Source organism: Bidens hawaiensis, unplaced genomic scaffold (assembly GCF_021521415.1).
Source record: "Bidens hawaiensis isolate Kalapana, Puna unplaced genomic scaffold, B.hawaiensis_p1.1 tig00019310_1, whole genome shotgun sequence".
NCBI lineage: Eukaryota > Viridiplantae > Streptophyta > Magnoliopsida > Asterales > Asteraceae > Bidens > Bidens hawaiensis.
Genome location: NW_027492922.1, coordinates 272,665 through 294,085, shown reverse-complemented (window position 1 = coordinate 294,085; position 21,421 = coordinate 272,665). Strand labels below are relative to the sequence as shown.

Here is a 21,421-nt window from a genome sequence, read left to right as displayed (position 1 = left end):
TTAATTGGTAAACGGGTTTCTTGAGAATATAAACATCACATTTTATTATTGGAATATATTAGTATAAACTAGATAGCATATCTATGATATTTATATTCATCTTAAACTTTAATATTCGTAGAATGTAATTACATTTTTATAGTCAATATTGAATTATGTAATCCCAAATTTATGGAATTAAATTTAAAAAACATAACATAAAACAATAAAACTAAAATTTATGAGTTGCAATAAACAATAGAAACAAAATAAGGTTAAGGATAATATAAAGAAATTAAAAATCACCATGATAAATAAGAAATGTATGTAAATAAAATAAAAACCCAACAATCAAGTCTTCAAAAACACCACTAAAATGAAGTCTTGAAATAGAAATAACACCGAACACACTCAGGTGTATTTATTATTAAAATGTAAATAAAATAAAAACCCAACAATCAAGTCTTCAAGTCACTTCTCGACCTTCGAAGTAAGAAATTTAACACCATCCTTGCTTGATCCAACAACGCTAACTAACTCAGAATCACCTTGAACATCGCTTGTCTTCGACTTAGTAGAAGAAAATCCCGATGGTTGATCACCATCAAAAACATCCACAAGCTTACAATTCAGTTTGTCATCTGAATCACTACTTGACAGCTTGATCTCATTCACTTCATCATCAACCAAACGATAAGAAACTGGAGTCTTGTTATCCCCATTCTCAGAAATCTGTCAAAAAAAAAGGTGTAAAAACAAATATAAAAACAAACCAAAAAAACAAAATAATGTAAAATAGATAGAAGTGGAAAAAACCTTTAAAGAAGCAGAGCTTGTAGATTGAAGATCAGTTAAAGAATTTCCAAATGTTAGAGATTCGGAATCAAAAGGCTACAAATATAATAAGAAAAATAAAATATAAGGCTATAATGTAGTTGATATAAGTTAAAGGCAAATGAATTTACCACTATAAATTCAAGGATTAGTCTTTTCTCAATAGCAGAAATTATTTGTTGATCATATGTTAGCTTTGATATACCGTATACCTCAACATTATTCCTAAAATTGAAATCGGCAATCTCAACTTTAAAATCAAACTTCTTTTCCAACAAACAGTTCAACTCAGTGGGAAACCCACTATGCCCAACATCATCCTAAAATATTTATAATAAAAACATGTGTTACATAAACAGTGTTTTATATAAATAAAAAAATAAGCAATAGAATATGAATACATAATAACATAACCTCATCTTTAGTAGCAAGCAATTCAGATGCTGTTTTATTGATAATAAGTTTGGCATCCCAATCAAAAAGTGTCAACGAAACAACACCACTGCCATCTTGAACTCTTAGCTTAATCTTAAACCTGAAATAATTTTTTTAATCAACAACATAGCAACATTTATTATATAAAATATTTACTTATACAATATATAATATACCTAGGAGTAGGTGTAACACCCAAAGTGTTACATCTCTGATTCTTACATTCATAAACATCTTCGCCTTCCACAACAGTCACGCTCACCTTACGACTACAACTATTGCAACCGGCATAGTACCATTCTGAATCTAGACAAACCGCCTTTATGGTCCCGAGTACTATAATACTCTTTGGCTGAAATAAATCAATTAAAAAAGATAACATAACCTTCTGGTAAAAGTTATAAATTATAATTAGATGTTATTATTAAAAAGTAGCTGCAATATAGTGCAAATTTCACAAATGTTGGAAAATGATGTAGCCATCAGAATCTCTTCATCAAGAGTAGACATCAATTTTACAGGAATCGGCCTACGAACAGCACCATCAACATTGAAGTCCAAAAATTCAAACAAACTGCAAAACAAATTTATAAGCAGTTAGAAATGCAAAAAAAAATAATTATAGAAGAAACATTCAGGACATCTATTAATAATATTACCGTGTCTTATAATCTTCAATCTCAGAAATACTATCATTGATGAACACACGAGTAACATCAGAACCGTAGGAATTAGACACATACGGTTTCTCTAAAAAATTAAACACAATACAGTCATTATGATATTAAAATAAGAAAGTCTTAGAAAAAAGAAATTACATATTAAAAATAAAAAACAAACCTTTATGGTATTTAACTCTACCAAATTGCATGAGAATAATCATATGTGATTCATCAAAATGGTCAACAACATACTTAGAGAAATGTGATACGTAACCCCCCCAAAGAGTGACCTAAACAATGTCACCACTGTAAACAAAACTTATATTAGAACTAAAATATTATAGTGTTCAAATATTAAGAAATATTAATACAAACGGACATATAAATTAATGAAAAACATGTACCTGATATCAGAAACCTCCGTAGTTAATCTTGCATTTCTTTATACATCTCTCATATTAGAATTGTTATCTTTAAAAACATGAACAACATGTCCAATTATATCTGGAAGACATCCTATTAAAGAAATAGAAATAAAAAAAATGTTCATAAATAATAAAAAGAGTAAACTATTTAAATAATACCTATAGTTGCTTTCAACGGGATCTCTTTATCAATAACTGACTTGAATGAGTAAAACTTAAAACCGAATGTAGGACCATCAAACTGGCTACAAGGATTAACATGGGCACTGGAGTTTAAAACTAACTTATTATGACAGTCAATAACCTTGTAATTAGATGCATTAGATCCAAGGGTAGGGTTGATTATAATTAATGTAGCATTCTCGTTTAAATAACATTTGAAACGGAATATATCTTGTTTAAAAACTGTAGACTGCATTCGGTTACCCTGAATTTTTAATAAAACAAAAAAAACTTATGAAGCATAACAAAAGGGACAAATAATCATAAACATAAATGGTAAAACTAAAGATTACCGATTCATCCATAAAAACCATTTCAATCAAGAAATCCTCATTAGGTTTATTGTTATTCTTGACACTCCAAACCTTCAACAATTTTACCTTAATGGTAGATGAAGTAGATCTAAGCACATCAATCTCGTGTAACACAGTAAACTTTTGGGCCTTCATTGACCTTAAGAAATAATAACAAAATTAATTAGTAACGTATACTGAATATAAAATGTGATAGATAAAACAAAAAATATTAAAAGTAAAACTGACATTAACTTGGATGAAGAAAAACAATGGAGGTTCTAATGGCTCAAGGTGATTAGAAAGATTAAGAAATGAATGAGTATATAGTGTAAATTATTTAGTTATTTATGTAAATTTAATATAAATAGAAATGATTTGGACTAATTGGGAATTATAATTCTGGACATCATATAATATACTTGTAAAGTATATAATTTAAATAATGTCTAAACTTAAGATGTTCAAAGTTATACGGAGTAATTGTTATTATAGTAAATAAAATAATTATATAACTATATGTTATAACAGTTGTCTATTCAAAAAATGTAAGAACGAATAAAAACTATACTCATAACTATTAATTATTATTATTATAGTTAAAACAGTTGTCTATTCAAATTCCAAAATACTATCCTATTTAAAAATGTAAGAACGAATAAAAATTAATTAGAAATTCAAATGTTAGTCAAACAATTAAAGGAAACATGTTAAATAGGAAACGGGAGACTTTTTGACCATATATTAAACGAATACAAAGGAAACCTGTTTGTCAAACACTTAATATGGACATTTATTATAAATTAAAATTATAATTAAAATCATATACCAAAAATGTATAGAGATACCATATATAAATTCTATAACTTGATTTACTTATTTATGTAAATGTAAATTAGTAAAGTTGTTACTCCGTATTATGTATTATTATTTATAGATAATGAACATTTAATTTTAGATAAATTATTATTATGTAAATTATGGACAATTAATTTTAAGATAAGTTTTTATGATATATCAAAACTATATACAATTACGGTAAACTATTATTAATTTTGAGTTGGAAGAAATAATTTTAAATTAAATTTTATTTCGTTAAGATTAAAAATTTTATATAAAAGGGAATAAAATAATTTTATTTTAGATGGTAGTGAGAAAGTTCTATATATGTCTAAATGTTATTTTATAATTAGAATTAAAATGGTCAAATAGAAAATGAGGGAAAAAATGAAGTTAAATTGTAAAATCGATTTTCTTTATAAATTAAGGAAAGTCATTGTCTATAAATATAAATGAAATTAATTGTATTAACCAAACAAAAATTAGGAAATACTTAATTGAGTAAAGTCAATGTATAACACCGAATTCGGTTATGTCCACAAATTAGGAAAGTCAAACAAAATAATTAGAATTAATAGAATAGTTAATGGTGTAATTTATTAACAAAAAGGAAAAAAATTACTATTAACTTTTAACTATAACTAAAATATATGAAATTGAAATATTGAATACATGAATATTGAAAAAATTAAATATATACATTAATATATAATAAAAATACATATACTAAAGTCTTCATCAATAGTGATATTAGTATAGATGAGTCGGACAATAACCTAAAATAATAAAATCGAGAATTAATTTTGATATTATGGACTTTTAAACAATAATTAAAAGACAGAAAATTTAAAAGGTGTTACCGGAAAAACGATATTGTCCGAACTACCATGATATACCGGAAAAGCAAAATGAGCATCTATTAGTCTTGGCATTAACCTGAAATTATAAAGTAGAATATTAATGTTGAATGTCTTACCGGTAAATAACAAATATCGTTGTTAACCATGAAATCTCAGATTTTGATTAACAAAGTTAAATGAAGTATTCCAAAAAATATAAACAAATCATTGTTATAAACATGTAACATCCCGAAATTTCTAAGTAATATTTAATATATTATTTTGTCGGGTGAAATAAACGAGTTAGTGGAACAGCATAATATGAAGACTTAGTAGGATAATTAGATGGGTTTGGATATGGACCAAAAGGAAATATGGGCCTTCGGTCCATGGGCTTGAGGGAGTATAAATACCCCCTTAAACCCCAATCCTTTCCATTCCATCCATTTATCCATATCTCTACACACACCCAAAACACACACACCACATACACCGCCGGCGGCCGAGGAGAGGAACGAACAAGATCCGAGAGAGGGTGAGCGATTAGTTGTGATTAAACAAGTTAAACGAGATCCAAACAAGCTCAAAAAGGTATGATTCTTGATCTTTGAAGTTTAAAGATCCAAGCTTTATAGTGTATAAACGACCGAAAACGGTTGGGGAACGTAGTGGGTGATGTTGAACCATAACAAGGGTGTTAAAATCGCCAAAATGCTTGATAGAAACCAAACAGCGGCTGGACTGGCAACTTCACCGCGAACTGGGCAACTTCGCCTTCAAAGCGATAACTTCGCCTTCAAAGCGATAACTTCGCCTGAGGCCAAGTTCGCCTAATTGATAACTTCGCTTACGGCCAAGTTCGCCTAACTGGTAACTTCGCCTGAGGCCAAGTTCGCCTAATTGATAACTTCGCTTACGGCCAAGTTCGCCTAACTGATAACTTCGCCTAAAGCTAAGTTCGCCTGATGACAACTTCTCCTAAAGCTAAGTTCGCCTGATGACAACTTCGCCTAAAGCTAAGTTCGCCTGATGACAACTTCGCCTAAAGCCAAGTTCGCCTAAGGTTTAACTTCGCCTAAAGTCAAGTTCGATTAGAAAATAGATTAAAACGATAAGTAAAAGTAAGCTAATACTAGGCCACCAGATTAAATCAGGCGAGTATTGATACGTGTAACTTATACAGTCAGCCGAGCTCAGTTAAAGAAGGGATTTACAACTATCGGAGGAAGAAGCAGAGTTCAGGTGAGTTTCTAGCCCCATTCCTTGTTATGTTTTCGGGGCTGTGTGCATACTCGATGTGAAGTGTGAATACACTTACCTTATGTGGTAAGTGTATGCTATAGATGTTATACGAGGTATATGTTTTATAATGCTTGTCGGTACGTGAACGATCTTCGGATATTGCACGTATCGCCAAGGATAGTAAATTCCAAGTGGTTGATAGCGTGTATGAATGTTACGATGTGACTTGTTCATTACGTAAATACTGAACTGATATGAAGTGTGATATAGGCAGGTAGAGGTAGAGTGTGTTAGAAGTGGCAAGAGTCTAAGGGTGTTAGTGGCATATCGTGAGCGCGTGATAGGGAAAGCCTGTACGTGCCATCGTTATTACGTGGGTATGAATGCTATGATGTGACTTGCTTATTATGTAAATGATATGAAGCATGTTGTAGACAAGTAGAGGTAGAGCGTGTTAGAAGTGGCAAGAGTGTAATAAGAGTGTTAGTGGCATGACGATAGTACGTGGTAGGGTAAGCCTATACGTGACTACGTCATTAAAGTGGCAAAGTGGCAAAGTGGCATAACGTTATACGTTATTAAAGTGGCAAAGTGGCATAACGTTTTACGTTATTAAAGTGGCAAAGTGGCATAACGTTTTACGTTATTAAAGTGGCAAAGTGGCATAACGTTTTACGTTATTAAAGTGGCAAAGTGGCATAACGTTATACGTTATTAAAGTGGCAAAGTGGCAAGGTGGTAGGTGTAAATAAGAGGCTAAGTGGTAAGGTAAGCAGGTTAGATGTGAAAGTGTGAATACACTTACCTTAAGTGGTAAGTGTATAGATGTTATACAAGTAGCTATTATGTAATGCTTGTCGGTACGTGAACGATCTTCGGATATTGCACGTATCGCCAAGGATAGTGATTGTCAAGTGGTTGTTAGTGTGTATGTATTCTATGATGTGACTTGCTTATTATGTAAATATTGTATTGATATAAAGTGTGCTGTAGACAAGTAGGGGTAGATTGTGATAGAAGTGGCAGAGTCTAGTAAGAGTGTTAGTGGCATGACGATAGTACGTGGTAGGGTAAGCCTATACGTGACTTCGTTATTAAAGTGGCAAAGTGGCATAACGATATTCGTTATTAAAGTGGCATCAAGTGGCATAAAGTGGCATAAGTGGCTAAGCTGTAGGGGTAATTAAGAGGCTAAGCTATAGGGGTAATTAAGTGGTTAAGCAGTGGCATGTTAGACTGTGGACTATGTGTCTTCGGATACGTATATATTGTATGTAGTGGTTGTATGATAAGTTGCTTGATTAACTAGAACTCACTCAGTGTAGCTGACTTTTAGTATGCACGCAGGTGAGTAGAATGAGACAGCTAGCTTGAGCGGGCACATGGTGGGCGAATAGGAGACTGGCATCTGAAGACTCAAGATGTTTTAATGTAATTGACGTTTATTTTGAAAGACAAGAATGTTTAATTAAGGCAAGTTTTGGATTGCTGTAACGTTTCATGAAAGTTTTTATATTCCGCGAAAGTTTTAATGAACTCTGATTTGTAAGAACTGTGTTTATGAGTAAATCCGACGCTAAAGTAGGGCTACAGGGTTCGGGGCCTTACAAAACATGACAGGAAAAAATAACCGGCAACAGTTACCGGAAAAAGGTAAAAACGTCCAAAAAGTTTAAACAATGCCGTTCTGTATTAAAATGCCTAAGCTGATTTAAAAGAAACATAAAAAAAATGGATGAACAATAACCGGAAGATAATATTATATTTCCGGAAATAATTATATACATACTTAAGGGAAAAAATTATGAAATATTGCCGGAAATAATTATCTATACATACTATTAAAGCAATAAGCAATTTTCACATGTCACCATTCTAGGGTGTCCACATAGGATGCCACATCATTTCCAACTCACCAATTTCCTTTCATATTCTTGCCAAATCATCACCTACCCTATATTTAAACCTTAACAATTAACAAATTTTTACCCTAAACATATTTTCTCTCTTTCTCTACTAGACAGATTCTTCTTCCACCATCTCATATATTCTTTTCATCTAGATCTAGATTTGTATTAATCGTTTTCTGGTAAGGTTATATTTGATAATAAACTTCCAATTGTTGATATATGTTTTTCTGGAAAGACTATACTTCTTTCCGGTAATGTTTTCCTCCAACCTTTATCTTGATTTTCATTATTTTATGATTTTATTATAATCAGTTTATGTTGTAAATAAAAAACGACGATGTAATTGATATGTGAACGTTATTACGTTTTTCCGGTAAGTTTTTCGGTGATGTGTATCTATAACAATGGTCTTTTTATATTTTATTTAAAATTTTATATTTTTCCTGTGTTTTTGTTATACATGTTGTTCTTTTAGGTTCTAAATAAAAATAGGAGATACCATGGACATTATCACTATTTCGTTTTTCCGGTAAGGCCATTTAAATTTTCCGGTTAGAAATTATTATTCAAATCTTCCATAATATCAATGTTATAACAAAACTTTATTATTTCAGGTTATTGTCCCGACTGATGTAATGAATATTTCATTTTACCTTCTAAATCAAGATCTGAGATACCATGGTTATTATCATTATTTGTTTTTTTCCGGTAAGACATTCAAATTTTACGGTTATAAATTAAATATAAAATGTTCCATAATATCAACATCAATAAACTAATTTATAATTTCAGGTCAATGTCCCGACTGATACAAACTAATTTCACTTTAAAATCTAAAAAGAAATCTGAGATACCGTGGTCATTCTCACTATTTCGTTTTTCCAGTAAGACCATTCAAATTTTCCGGTTATAAGTTATAATTCAAATCTTGCATAATATGAATTAATATTCGACTTTATCATTTCAGGTTATTGTCCCGACTCATATGACCTATTTTCTGGATTAATCATTAGTTTTTAAGATTTAAATATTTTTTTATATTGATGTATTTTTCTTTTTTGAATATTCATGTATATTCTATATTTGTAAGAGTATAATGTACATTAATTTAAATTATATACACATTTAATTTTCCCATTAATACAATTTATATAGTTTAAATTTTCTTATTTGTTTAAATAACCGAATGAACAATTAATTAAACTTTCCAATCTAAATAATTAAATATATATTTTATTTTATATGGTTTGACTTAGTTTAATTATCTCATTATTACAATTTATATAGTTATACTTTCCTTTTTTGTTAAAACTTGAATAAATTTCCGTCCGGATTTACTATTTGACCATTCATACTAAATCGTTTTTATATTTTGCTAATTCATTTTATATTAATTCCTTAATAAAAGATTATGTTCTTTGATTAACGAATTATAAAATAATTTCAATTTATTTTCCCCAATTCAAATTCAAATTAACTTTACGGTAATTGTATACATCTTTGTTATATAATTAAACCTTTATTTTATAATTAATGATCCATAATAATGATTTCAACCTTTTTTTATTTATTTTTAATTCTTTACAAAAATAGATTATACAGTTTTAGTAGATTATTTTGGGTTTTATTTGATAATTAATGATTACTCTAATTTTGGCAACAATGTGTACATTATTATAATTTTAATAATTTAATAATTAATTATTTGACTCAAATTCAAAAATATGTTATACAGTTTGACTTTGACTATATTTTTAAAAACCGGATTTTATTAAATTTCATATTAACCATTTGACTTACTTTGACCATTTATATTAAATATGTTTAAATAACATTTACATATTTAAACCTAATTCTTATTCCGAATTTGACTAATTTTTTGAAAACATTTTTTATTTTTTTAATATTATCCATAATTATAAACCCATTTCATAATTTTTCAGTATTCATGCCTAAAATAAATAAGATTTTAATTTTAATAACCATTTCAAAATATTTCAAGTTTATGAATTTAATGTCGATTTCAACTAAATCCCTTAATATATTTATTCCTAAATTTGAATAATAAAATATATGTATATAAACCATTTTGAAATTTGAATTATGACCACTTATATGAAGGTTACAATAATATGTTATACAACTGGATTTTAACCGTATTTTCAAAAACTAAATTTTTATAAGTTAATCATTTGACTTTAAATTTGGTAAATTTGGAAATTATTATAATTTTAATAATAATAATTTATTCTCATTTCTATTTATATGAATTTTTACAAAAAAAAATTAAATAATTTTCAAATTCAAATTCTCAACATTTAAATGAAATTTACAATAATATATTATACAGTTGGACTTTGACTATATTTAAAAAAAAACTAAAATTAGCATAATTACAGTTTTCTTAGTTTAGTAATCTTGACCAGTCAATTCTAAGTTACAATTTTGTTAATATTAACAAACCGAAATACAAAAATATCTTCTAATCTATTTCAATTTTAAATCCAATATTATAATCTCTACAACTACTACGAATTATTTCGTACTTTTGTTTCAAATATGACACAGGTTTGAAATATATTTTTAGTTTAAATACTAGCATTTGGAACCATATTGAACTATGACCCGGGTTTAAATGAAGTATATTTTTTACAAGTTCTTATGTTATTGATTTTATATTTTCAACCGTGTGTAACACGGGCTCTAATCTAGATATCAATAATAACGAGTATATCAATAATAATCGTTCCCTTAAATATATTAATCTTTCATTTGTTCAGTTTATATCAATAATAATCGTATTACCAAAATTATTGATATATTAAATACAATTACTAATTAATTCTTTATTTAGTAACTGTTACACTTTTAATTATGTTATTAAAATTATATCAATACCTTATTACTAACTAAAAATAAAAACTATTTGTAACTTTTAACTTATAAATATTTAAATAAGATTAATTATAAAGTTTAATTAATAGTCATCAACCATATTCATATATATCATATACTAATTTATGTTTTAAATTGTATTGTCATCACTATGTTTATTGTACAAAATGATAATACTTTTCTTGGCATAATATAAGTTTTTACTTCAAATCCATTCTAATATTTTATTTTTAAACACCTAAAAATGAGACATAAAATGATTTTAGCATAACTATCAAACAAATAGTGGTTGCTAAAAATAAAAAAAAAAAAACTTTTTCTCCTTAATTTATACATTTTTTTTCGTAAAATAACTATTAGTGAACATGGAATGTTTTATTAAATTATTCATATTATTCCCATAAGGAAAAAAAGCATTTTCTAAACATTTCTATGTTTAAAGTTTAATAAAAGTAAATTTCTATTTTCATCACTACTAAATTAGCATGTACGAAATATGGAGAAAAGTTTAATCTCCTAAATAGATTCAATTATCTAAATGGGTAAAAAATAGTATACCTACAAAGAAAACGGTTTAAATGGATACATATTGAAAAAAAAAACATAAAAGCTAAATAGCACAATCTATAAAAACAATATTAGATTATTATTATATTTTGTAAGGCCCCGTTACCGATAGCCCTACTTTGGTGTTGGATTTACTTATAAACGCAGTTCTAAATATCATAGTTAATTAAAACATTCGCGGAACATTAAAACATCAACCATAATATGTTACATAACCTTCAAATCTTGTCTTATAAAACATTCATAGTCAATTAAATAAAACACAGTCTTTAAAATATCACAACATTTCTTCGAGATGCCAGTATCTTCGATTCCATGCCATGTGTCTTCAATCATGCTAGCTGCCTCAACTTATTTGCATGCGTGCATACTAAAAGTCAGCTACGCTGAGTGAGTTCTAGTTAATCACATAACTTACTTTACATACACATACACGTGCCCGTAGGTACGCATTACATACTTAACTTGTCCATCAATCTTTCATACACATATATATCTAACCTTACGTTATAAAGAGCATTCGCCCTACATACCTCGGATATTATTAGAGTCCGCTACCCTCCATTCTCGGATATTATTAGGGTCTGGTGCCCTCCATCCTCGGATATTATTAGGGTTTGGTACCCTTCATCCTCGGATATTATTAGGGTCTGGTACCCTTCATCCTCGGATATTATTAGGGTCCGGTACCCTTTCTTCCATACCTTTTTAACATACTTTTCTATATACATAATCGTAAGTTTCATGCATACATCATTCATTCTTCATCTTACAACATACATATAACATCAACCATTTCCTGGCAATACATGCAATTCCGAAGATCGTTCATGTATCGACAAGAAACCATTCATACATTTCACATAATACATATATGGCATACACTTATCACTTAGGATAAGTGTATTAACTAATCACATCGAGTATGCACACAGCCCCAAAAAAATAACAAGGAATGGGGCTAGAAACTCACCTGAATGCGGTTACGTTCACCGTTTATTGTTATTCCTTTCTTCAATTGGGCGCGGCTAACTGTATAATAATTACTCGTATCAATTATATATCACTAGCCATATCACGTTTCTATTCTAATCATAACCCACAACGAACGGGGGTCCAGGGGCAGCGCCCCTGGCAGCGGGGTCTAGGGGCGGCAGCCTCTAGTAGGGTCCAAGGGGCAGAGCCCCTGGCTGGGGTCGAGCACATTTTCCATTAAGATTTTGAATCATTAATTAATTTGCTACTCAAAAGTTCAAGGGCCTAATTGTAATTAATTCATTCTTTTCTAAGTCCAGGGACTGTTCTGTCATTTTATTAAACTTTCTAATTCATTATTCAGTCTTTAACGAATTTGGGTTATCTTGGCGAACTGGTCCAAGTAGAGAATTGAATCCTTTAACGAACTGGTTATTAAGCGAACTGGACCTTATAACGAACTGGTCCTTTGAAGAATCAGTTCTCGTAGCGAATCAGTCCATGTAATGAATTGGACCTTAACGAATCAGAACTTATTCGTTACTTTTTCCTTAGCGAAATGATATAACGAATTGGGTTAATTCGTCCCTTCCCGCTAACGAACTAAGGCTTATTCGCTAGTTCCCCGCTAGCGAACAAGGGTTAGATCAGAGAATGTCAGAACATTCTCTGACATTCTCCTTAACCTCATATCACTTTCCGGCGCCGCCTTTGCCGGAAAATCGGGTTTTCACCGGAAAAACGAGATCTCACTCATTTTTTCACCGTTTTCATCGTTTTTCGTCCCGTTGGATCCAGATCTGAGCTAGGGTGATCCCTAAGCTCATCTTAGGTTCGGTTTATACCCGATTCCACCCGGATCTCGTGACTTAAACGGGTTAACGGTGTCAGCTCGTCGTTTTGTGACTATATCTAACGGGTTAAGCTCATACAATATTAAACTATCATTACCTTATTACTAACTAAAAATAAAAACTATTGATATAAAAGTATCATATAAAAGTATCATTTATTTATAAGCACAACATTTGCATTTCATTAAATTTATATGATATTACATATATATTATGTTTTTAAATATGTTACACCGCGTGTAACACGAGTAATATCCTAAATCAATATTGGAATCTAATGATATGTTTCTTTTAAGAGATTTGGATCACTTGAAGCTTGCTAATGTTAGAAAAGAAAGTGCACATTTGAATTTGGAAAATGAAGTTAATGAGAAGGTAAAATGGTTGTTAGAGTGTGAGAACTACAAGTCAAATTTTAATGATCTTCTAAACATTTTGGAATTTGAAGATTACATTTAAGGTAACACTTATTCAATAACTTAGTTATATAGTTGATTACTCTAAAATTTTACTTTCATTGTTTACTTTGTGTTTTCTGTTTAAGTTATTAGTTTAGTCCATAACTAGAAACTTCCAAAAACGTACAATAAACTTCCATAATAGTTTATTTTGTTTGTCAGGTTGTGAAGGTAATTTGTTTCTTTTTTGTGAAATTTTAAAGAAGTTAATGGTTGGTAAATTTAACTCCGACATGCATGTTTGGATCTTCTTTTGGTCTATCATCTTTATGTGTATATTTAGTTTGTCTTAATATTAAGCTTGTATTAAGAAAATCTGAATGATCAATAGTTTGGTTACTAAGTTATGTTTATTATGTGTGTTTGTTTAATATGACAGTGAAAAAATATATTATGATTTTGATGACCAGTTAATTGCATTTTTTTTAAAACATCTAAATTCTAAGATTGTGATTATAAAGTTATGTTAAATTTTAGACAGAATTACAAATTTTGTCCTTTAAAATAAGACGAATTACGGTTCGTGTCCTTTTCTAAGTTTCCTTGCAGGCGGTGTACTTTAAACTTTTTTTTTCTACACGTTATGTCCTTTACGCTAACTGGGTTAGAAAAACTCAGTTAAATGCCCTCACGTGAGGCGCATGTGAGGGCATTTTTGTCTTTTCACCTGTACCAGCAAACACCATCATCAATCACCATCATCAATCACCAACCAATTCTCCATCACAGGCTAAGAAAAATCCACCCTAAACACCCCCGCCGGACTCACCACCACCACCACCGGAATCACCTGTACAGATCAGTTCTCTCTCTCGATCTGCAAGATCTTCTTCTTCTTGGTCTTTCAACACACTTTCTTCTCTCATCAATTCTGCTCAACATCATTCAGGTATATAATATAAGCTTCTTTCTATTTCTATTTCATTTCATTTCGTTATGCATATGTCTATATTATTCATCGCAGTATACACATACTACCGGAATTAGGGTTTTTTGATTTGTCACCGGAATCAAACCCGGAAAAAAAGCCCCAAATTTCAAACCCTAGTTCCGATTAAGCGGAACCCTAGTGACAAATCTACAGAATCCACAACCTTTAACAGAAAAAAACAAAATCAAACAACAAAAACCATTGTGATTTGTTTGGAAATTTGTTGTCTTGAATCCAAAAGGGTTTATTTTCTTGAATCTAAACCATGGCTATTGTCGGTTTTCCGGCCACCAGCATCTACGGCGGGGGTGTTTAGGGGGTGTACAGCAGCGGCTACAGTCGGTTTTCCGGCCACCACTCATGGCTATTGATTCCGGTGGTGGTGGTGGTGAGTCCGGCGGGGGTGTTTAGGGTGGATTTTTCTTAGCCTGTGATGGAGAATTGGTTGGTGATTGATGATGGTGATTGATGATGGTGTTTGCAGGTACAGGTGAAAAGACAAAAATGCCCTCACATGCGCCTCACGTGAGGGCATTTAACTGAGTTTTTCTAACCCAGTTAGCGTAAAGGACATAACGTGTAGAAAAAAAAAGTTTAAAGTACACCGCCTGCAAGGAAACTTAGAAAAGGACACGAACCGTAATTCGTCTTATTTTAAAGGACAAAATTTGTAATTCTATCTAAATTTTATGATTTTCTAAATGTTTTCATGTGAAATTTTATGGTTTTCTATATTTATATGGTAATTATTACATTCACACATTTTGTTTTTAGTTTTACACAATCTTCTAGATATTAATGTTAAATAAACTCATTATGACATGCATTAACATTTTAGTTTAATACTTAATCATGTTGCATGGTTTGTTTTGTTTTCATTGAATAGTAACCAAGTTTCAAAAATGTTCCAATTAGGTCACTCAACTTAAAAAGTGTTTCAATTAAGCCACTCAACTTTTATATTTTATTAAATTAAAGGTTTTAACATGTTTTTTTGCCTTTATCTTTTTTGTTTCATATATGAACTCTTTTTATCTTTTTTTTATGTTGACGTTGAGTGGCGAAGAATCGGTGAGACTTTATTTGAAGATTTAGTGACCCGATTTGGGGAAAATATGCATAAGTGACCTAATTGGAACACGTTTGAGACTTGGTTACTATTCTATGAGATATTTCCTTTCAGGTTCTATAGAAAAATGCTTTTGTTTTTGGATGAAAATTTTTTAAGTTCATACTGGGATAATACGATTTAAATATTTTCATGACTTTGCTAATATAGACAAGTTTGTGTAATTATTAATTTTTTATGTAGACAATGTTACTCTCTAAGATTTTGTTTAGGCCATCCTAATGTTAATATATGGTTGTCTATTTATGAAATTTTACGGTTGTCTATATTAATTTTGTTATTTATCGCTTTTCAACCCGTGTGTAACACGGCTACTATCCTAGTATATAATATTAACTTACCGGAAAATAATTAATAACAATTTACATTAGGATTGACCGTCGATGGATGGATATAATTTTGATATAGAACATAACAACATGTCAAACAAAAAAACTGGAAATATTAAAAAATACAAACAAATATAAAACAATCATTGTTATAAGTATAACATATAACCGGAGAAACATACCGTCAATACTCACCCGAAAAAACGTAAACACGTCGAAAAATTGTAGACATCGCCTTTCTGTAGTTAAAACCTAAACTGATATTATTAGAAGAAACATAAAAAGATATGAGGAAACAATAGCCGGAAGAAAATATATTATTGCCGGAAATACATAGATCAACAATCGGAATTTAATATATAATAAAAAATTAACGGAAAATCTTACCGGAAATACTTAACGGAAAACATAAAACGTCCACATATCACCTCCATGCCCGTTTATGATTTACAACCTAAACTGGTATTTTTAAAATCAGTTAACAATGAAAATAAACATAAAAAGCTTAGAAGAAAGAATAACCGGAAAAATAATTAGGTTGCCGGAAATTAATTTATATAAGTTTACCTTGCATCGGAAAGAATAATCGGAAATAAGAGGCTTAGAGCGGCAATTAGGGTTTCTGAATAGTGGCAACAGACGAAATTAAACTAAAATATAATATTTGTATTTACGTGTTAATGGGTTAAATGGATATCCAAGACCCGCGAGAAAATAAGCTTAAATGGGTTAATGGGTTAAATATAGGTTAGTTGATGAGTTGGCATGCTTAAGAAAGGTAATGGGTGACATGACAATGAGGTGGCAGCCTATATGAACAACTTAGAATGGTGACATGTGAAAATTGCTCCTTATTTTAATAGTATGTATAGATACTCTAATTAGAAGCAAATGAGTTTAATACCAACCAAATACTTATAAAATTTTAAATTTAACAATGAGTTTGAATAGGTAAAATTTGTTTTGAAATTGCAGCATCTATATATACTGAAAATATGAAACAGACGTTAGCACATCAAACAAAAACTCAACGCTTAAACGGGTCGTGTTGGGATCAACTTCCAAATGCATGGGTCGTGTTCGGGTCCATGTGTCTCGACTAATTTCATCTTTGCTCCAAAATAAGGGTAGTTTCTACTCCACTCTGAATCAATTTGACCGGAACTAAACTGGACATTTTTAAAATTCACTCGTTCAGACCCGGTTGACTTTTCATTTAAATGGATAGTTACCAATAATCTCCCAATTGTAAATTGCCTGAATATTCATATTTAACCATCTGACCCAAAGTACAATTGGCTTTTGCATATCTAACATTATGCTTGCCTTTGACTTGTTTAAATATAACAACTTACATTTGTAATACTAACCCAATTTGGATGTTGAAACAGTTGACGTCTTGTCCAATTGCAATAAAAAATTGGCTGATAAAAGAATTTGGAAATCACTATATTTTAAGTGTTTATTAGATAAAGTAAATAACATTTACCTTCTCATACTAATATCAAATTTTGCAGTTATATGTTACATTGCTTATAGTTCAGCTTTAGGAATGTTTGCAACTTTGGAACCACATTAACCATACAATTAAACTCCTTATCATTATGATGGCTACAAAGTTTATAAGTAAAATTTCCAAAAATGTAAACATGAGTTAGCAAGTGACTTACCCAAATCACACAAAACTTATTTGACCTAAACAAAAACCCAAATTCAACATCATCTTCATAAATTAGAAGCACACAACGATTCTTGTTTATGGTTATAACAATCCTGGATTATGGCAGGGTGCGGAGACGGAGCTGTGTGGGGGCGGCGGAGGGGCAGTGTGGTGGTCGGCGCAGGTGTGCGGAGGCGACGTGGACCAGCGTGATGAACGACGAGGTTGTGTGATGGCTTGAGGAAGCGGGAGGCGGGGCAGCGATGGGAAAAAAGGGGTGGTTGTGTTTTTGCTAGGGTTTGAAAAACAGATGTAGAAATGAAAGAAAAGATGAGAAGAGGGCTGGAGACGTGAGAAGTGGCTGGTCCAAGTCTGCGTGAGGAAGAGGACGCGCAAACGTTTTTTAATGAAATGTCTTCCAAAAACCAAACAATCTGCAGACCTAAACATATGCGTGTGGTCTGCGCGGCGCAGACAAAAGAGGTCCAGAAAAGATTTTATGAAAAAACAAACACCCCTTAGTTGTTAATAGATCAACTATATCGATGATTGAACACGTGTGTGATAAATTAACATGTAAACAATACCAATTCCGTGAAATTCGGCTTAAATTGTGGCTCAAGGAAGGGGGGGGGGGGGGGGGGGGCAGCCGTCGTTGGGAGAAGGGAAAGAACAAAGAGGAAATAATAATAACAATAATAATAATAATAATAATAATATATTAATATTATTATTATTATTATTGAATAAATTACAAACTGATCCCTGATGTTTGTTTGGTTAATCAAGTTAAGGTAAAAACATAGTTAGGGGTTAAAATGCACTAGTTTGATAGCTTAAACATACCTTTAACGAATAGGTGGAATCTAGTGCCGCGTAACGAAATGATACAACAAATAAATAATAAATCATCATTTTATATATATAAAAGAATGAAGATTCAAATAATAACAAAAAAATAAAAATAGCATTTAAATGATCAGGTTTTCCGGTCCAAAATTTGACAAATGTTACAAATTACATACCATTTAGGCTTTTTAAGATAAACTTTGTCCATTTGCAAACTAAATATGACGCAATAATATGAAGCAATAATTTTTAATCAGATTATGTACTGATGTCCAATCAGATTATGTACTAAATTTGTTTCATATTCTAATTTATCAACTCCTAAAGAAAAGAGTTACATGAAGTTCCACAGAAGCATAATCGAGTGTCCGACAAAATGGATAAATTCTACAAAAAAATAAAATAAAATAAAATAAATAATAAACCTAAACAATGGGCATGCATGACGAATAGTTAATCTTACTTGACGAGCAGATGTAGATGTTATAGGCGAAATTCAATAGCTTCGCTCAACGCAAATGCAAACATTGTATGCATCTCCAATTATCTTTCATAAGCACAAATGCAAACAATGAGGGTCTTAGAAGAACCAAAAAAAAAATGAAAACAACACATGTAATTACATTTTTATAGTTGTCTAATTTGTATGAAGATGAAACACACTCAACACCGGCATTCTAATTTATATATATATATATAAAGAATGAGTGAATGGCCTCTTAAAAGTTAAGAGGTCCAACAAATATTGTCAAGTTTACAAGTTTTAATGCATGTCTTAACTTCTTTTTAAGGGTAAAGACGTCTTTCTATCAATACTTACATCTTGACCTCTCAATTTTTTATTAACTTTTACTATATAAACAATAATTATGTTTTTGGCCACTCAAGTAAAACCAACTATCCCTCACGATTTTTAAAAGATCATAACGATTTCATACGTTAATATTTAAAAAGAGAAACTACACCATAAAAACGAGAATTTTGTTCTCTTTAATTTGAGTATAGTAATGCTATACTTTGTAATTTTAAAAAATTCGCATGTTAAACGAATACGATTTACGACCGACAACCGGGTCCTGGCAAGGCGTTTAGCATCGTCGGGTTACACCGACACTGGTTAAGCGTTTGATGTCGGGTTACATGTGTACCGACATCGGTTACGAGCCAGATGCCGCGTTACACACGTGGCGACGTTAGATTTCATGCGTTCAAGCGCGGGTTACCCAGGTACCGAATCTGGTTACGCATTCGATGATGCATTATGCGTTTATGGTCGTCAAGTTACGCTCGTACCGGTAACAACTATGTGGTCGATGTGCCTTCGTTACATGTGTATCGACATTGATTACAAGTTTGATATTGCTTTATGCGACATATGTAGGTCTGTGTTCGTTTCAATGTTGGTTGACGCGCATAGCGAGCCTGACGCGCCTACTAACGTCGGGTTGTGCGTGCCATATCAACCTATTCTGATCAGTTGGAAAATAACACCACCTAATTCTAACCTGTTTAAAAATAACACCAACCCATTTTGACACGTACATAATCACGCAATATATGTTGCAATTTTGCATGCACATAATTACGCATAAAGAAAGATAATTACACACCTTCTATGATAATTACACAACATATTTTCATAATTACGCATGACTAAAATCACACTTATTATACGCACAACACACCTAGGTATAAAGAAAATCATTTTTTTTTCTTTAAAAAAATAGTATAGCAAAAAAAAAAAGTAGTTTGTTTTTTTAGAAAAGAAAATACTTATGTAATTTTTTTAAATGCTTGATTTTATGGTGTTGTTTTTTATATAATAATGTCGTGGAGAAAAGTTATCAATGTTTTAAAGTTGAAAAATTATGCTTAATTTAGGTTCTCGTATAAGGAGGAGAAAATGTAAATGCATATAAAGTTCAATAATTTAAGTAAATACAAGTGTTAAAACACATTAGAAATCTTATAAATAATTTATCTTCTTGTTTAACGTTAAACATTTATTATTGTTTCTCTGTCCATATGAATGGAGAAACAATATCGGAGAGACTATATATTCTATAAACACAAGTTCAGTCCTTATAACAAGCAACTGACGTAGTCAACATTTTAGTTAAGTAAAGTCTTAGAATTAATCCATCGACATGATTAAGTTATATGTGTGATATTTATGATAATAAATTGTAAAGTTGAGCCAAATTGAGTCAATGAGAAAACGTATGGTCCTCTTGCAAGATCTAATCGCATAACATGATACGTACACGAGACGATCACGTTAACAATACTTTATTGATATACGTTGTTGTTCATGCATTACATAAGTTAAGCCTATAGAGAATTCAGCATGGTAACGTTACACAGAGAATAAATATGGCATAGATATCTACGTATATTCATTAGGAAATGCCTATTAATAAGCTACCCTCATTCGTTAATCATCACTAATGAATGAGGTCTCTCATTCATTAGACACACCTAACGAATAAGGTTTCCCATAGAGAATGACCTCCCATTCGTTAAACATCCTCAACCAATGGACATTACATTAATGAATGAGCCTTCATTTGCTAAATCCCTTAGCGAATGAGCTTAATCTATAATGAATGGACCTCATTCGCTAAACATGCCTAGCGAATGAGCCATATTACATTAAACATAAAGACTAAACTACCCTTAACTTATTCAATCAGCTGTGGACAACAAATCATACACTGACAGTCAAGTATACCATCTCAAGTTTAATTTGAAGCCTAACCAATTCAGCTCGGAATGAAGTTCGAGTCCAGTTCAAGCTAGCCCTGGTTTGGATTATATTAGCTAGTTAACAACCTTTAACTATTGTTCGCTGCCGTATCGCGCGGGCACCCTACTAGTATATAAATATATATAAAATAAAGGATACACAACCAACATCGATTTCTATTGGTGGAAGATGAAAAAAAATGGTAATTATCAATTAAATTGGGGGAAATCATAAATACATACACGAATTCAGGGCACTGAGCAAGATCCCTCTGCATCTGGACTCTTTTCTTTTTAACTGAATTCATGTTACAATTATATAGGTCTTGAGTCGAAGGGAGAAAAAAT

At 30.9% G+C, this 21,421-nt stretch overlaps 1 protein-coding gene across 1 annotated transcript in view; it reads right to left on the bottom strand.

The window, feature by feature from the left end:
- Window positions 1-450: 450 nt before the first annotated feature.
- The window catches only part of LOC143557968 (replication protein A 70 kDa DNA-binding subunit A-like), a 37,144-nt gene continuing 16,173 nt past the window's right edge, over window positions 451-21,421 (bottom strand). Inside the window, exons 2-12 of the mRNA XM_077046911.1 lie at window positions 2,851-3,000; window positions 2,495-2,762; window positions 2,359-2,426; window positions 2,089-2,200; window positions 1,908-1,998; window positions 1,768-1,822; window positions 1,425-1,600; window positions 1,228-1,348; window positions 945-1,133; window positions 796-870; window positions 451-711 (exon numbers count right to left, since the gene is read on the bottom strand). Of these exons, the coding sequence (XP_076903026.1) occupies window positions 451-711; window positions 796-870; window positions 945-1,133; window positions 1,228-1,348; window positions 1,425-1,600; window positions 1,768-1,822; window positions 1,908-1,998; window positions 2,089-2,200; window positions 2,359-2,426; window positions 2,495-2,762; window positions 2,851-3,000 (1,566 nt within the window). The remainder of the gene's footprint in view (window positions 712-795; window positions 871-944; window positions 1,134-1,227; window positions 1,349-1,424; window positions 1,601-1,767; window positions 1,823-1,907; window positions 1,999-2,088; window positions 2,201-2,358; window positions 2,427-2,494; window positions 2,763-2,850; window positions 3,001-21,421) is intronic.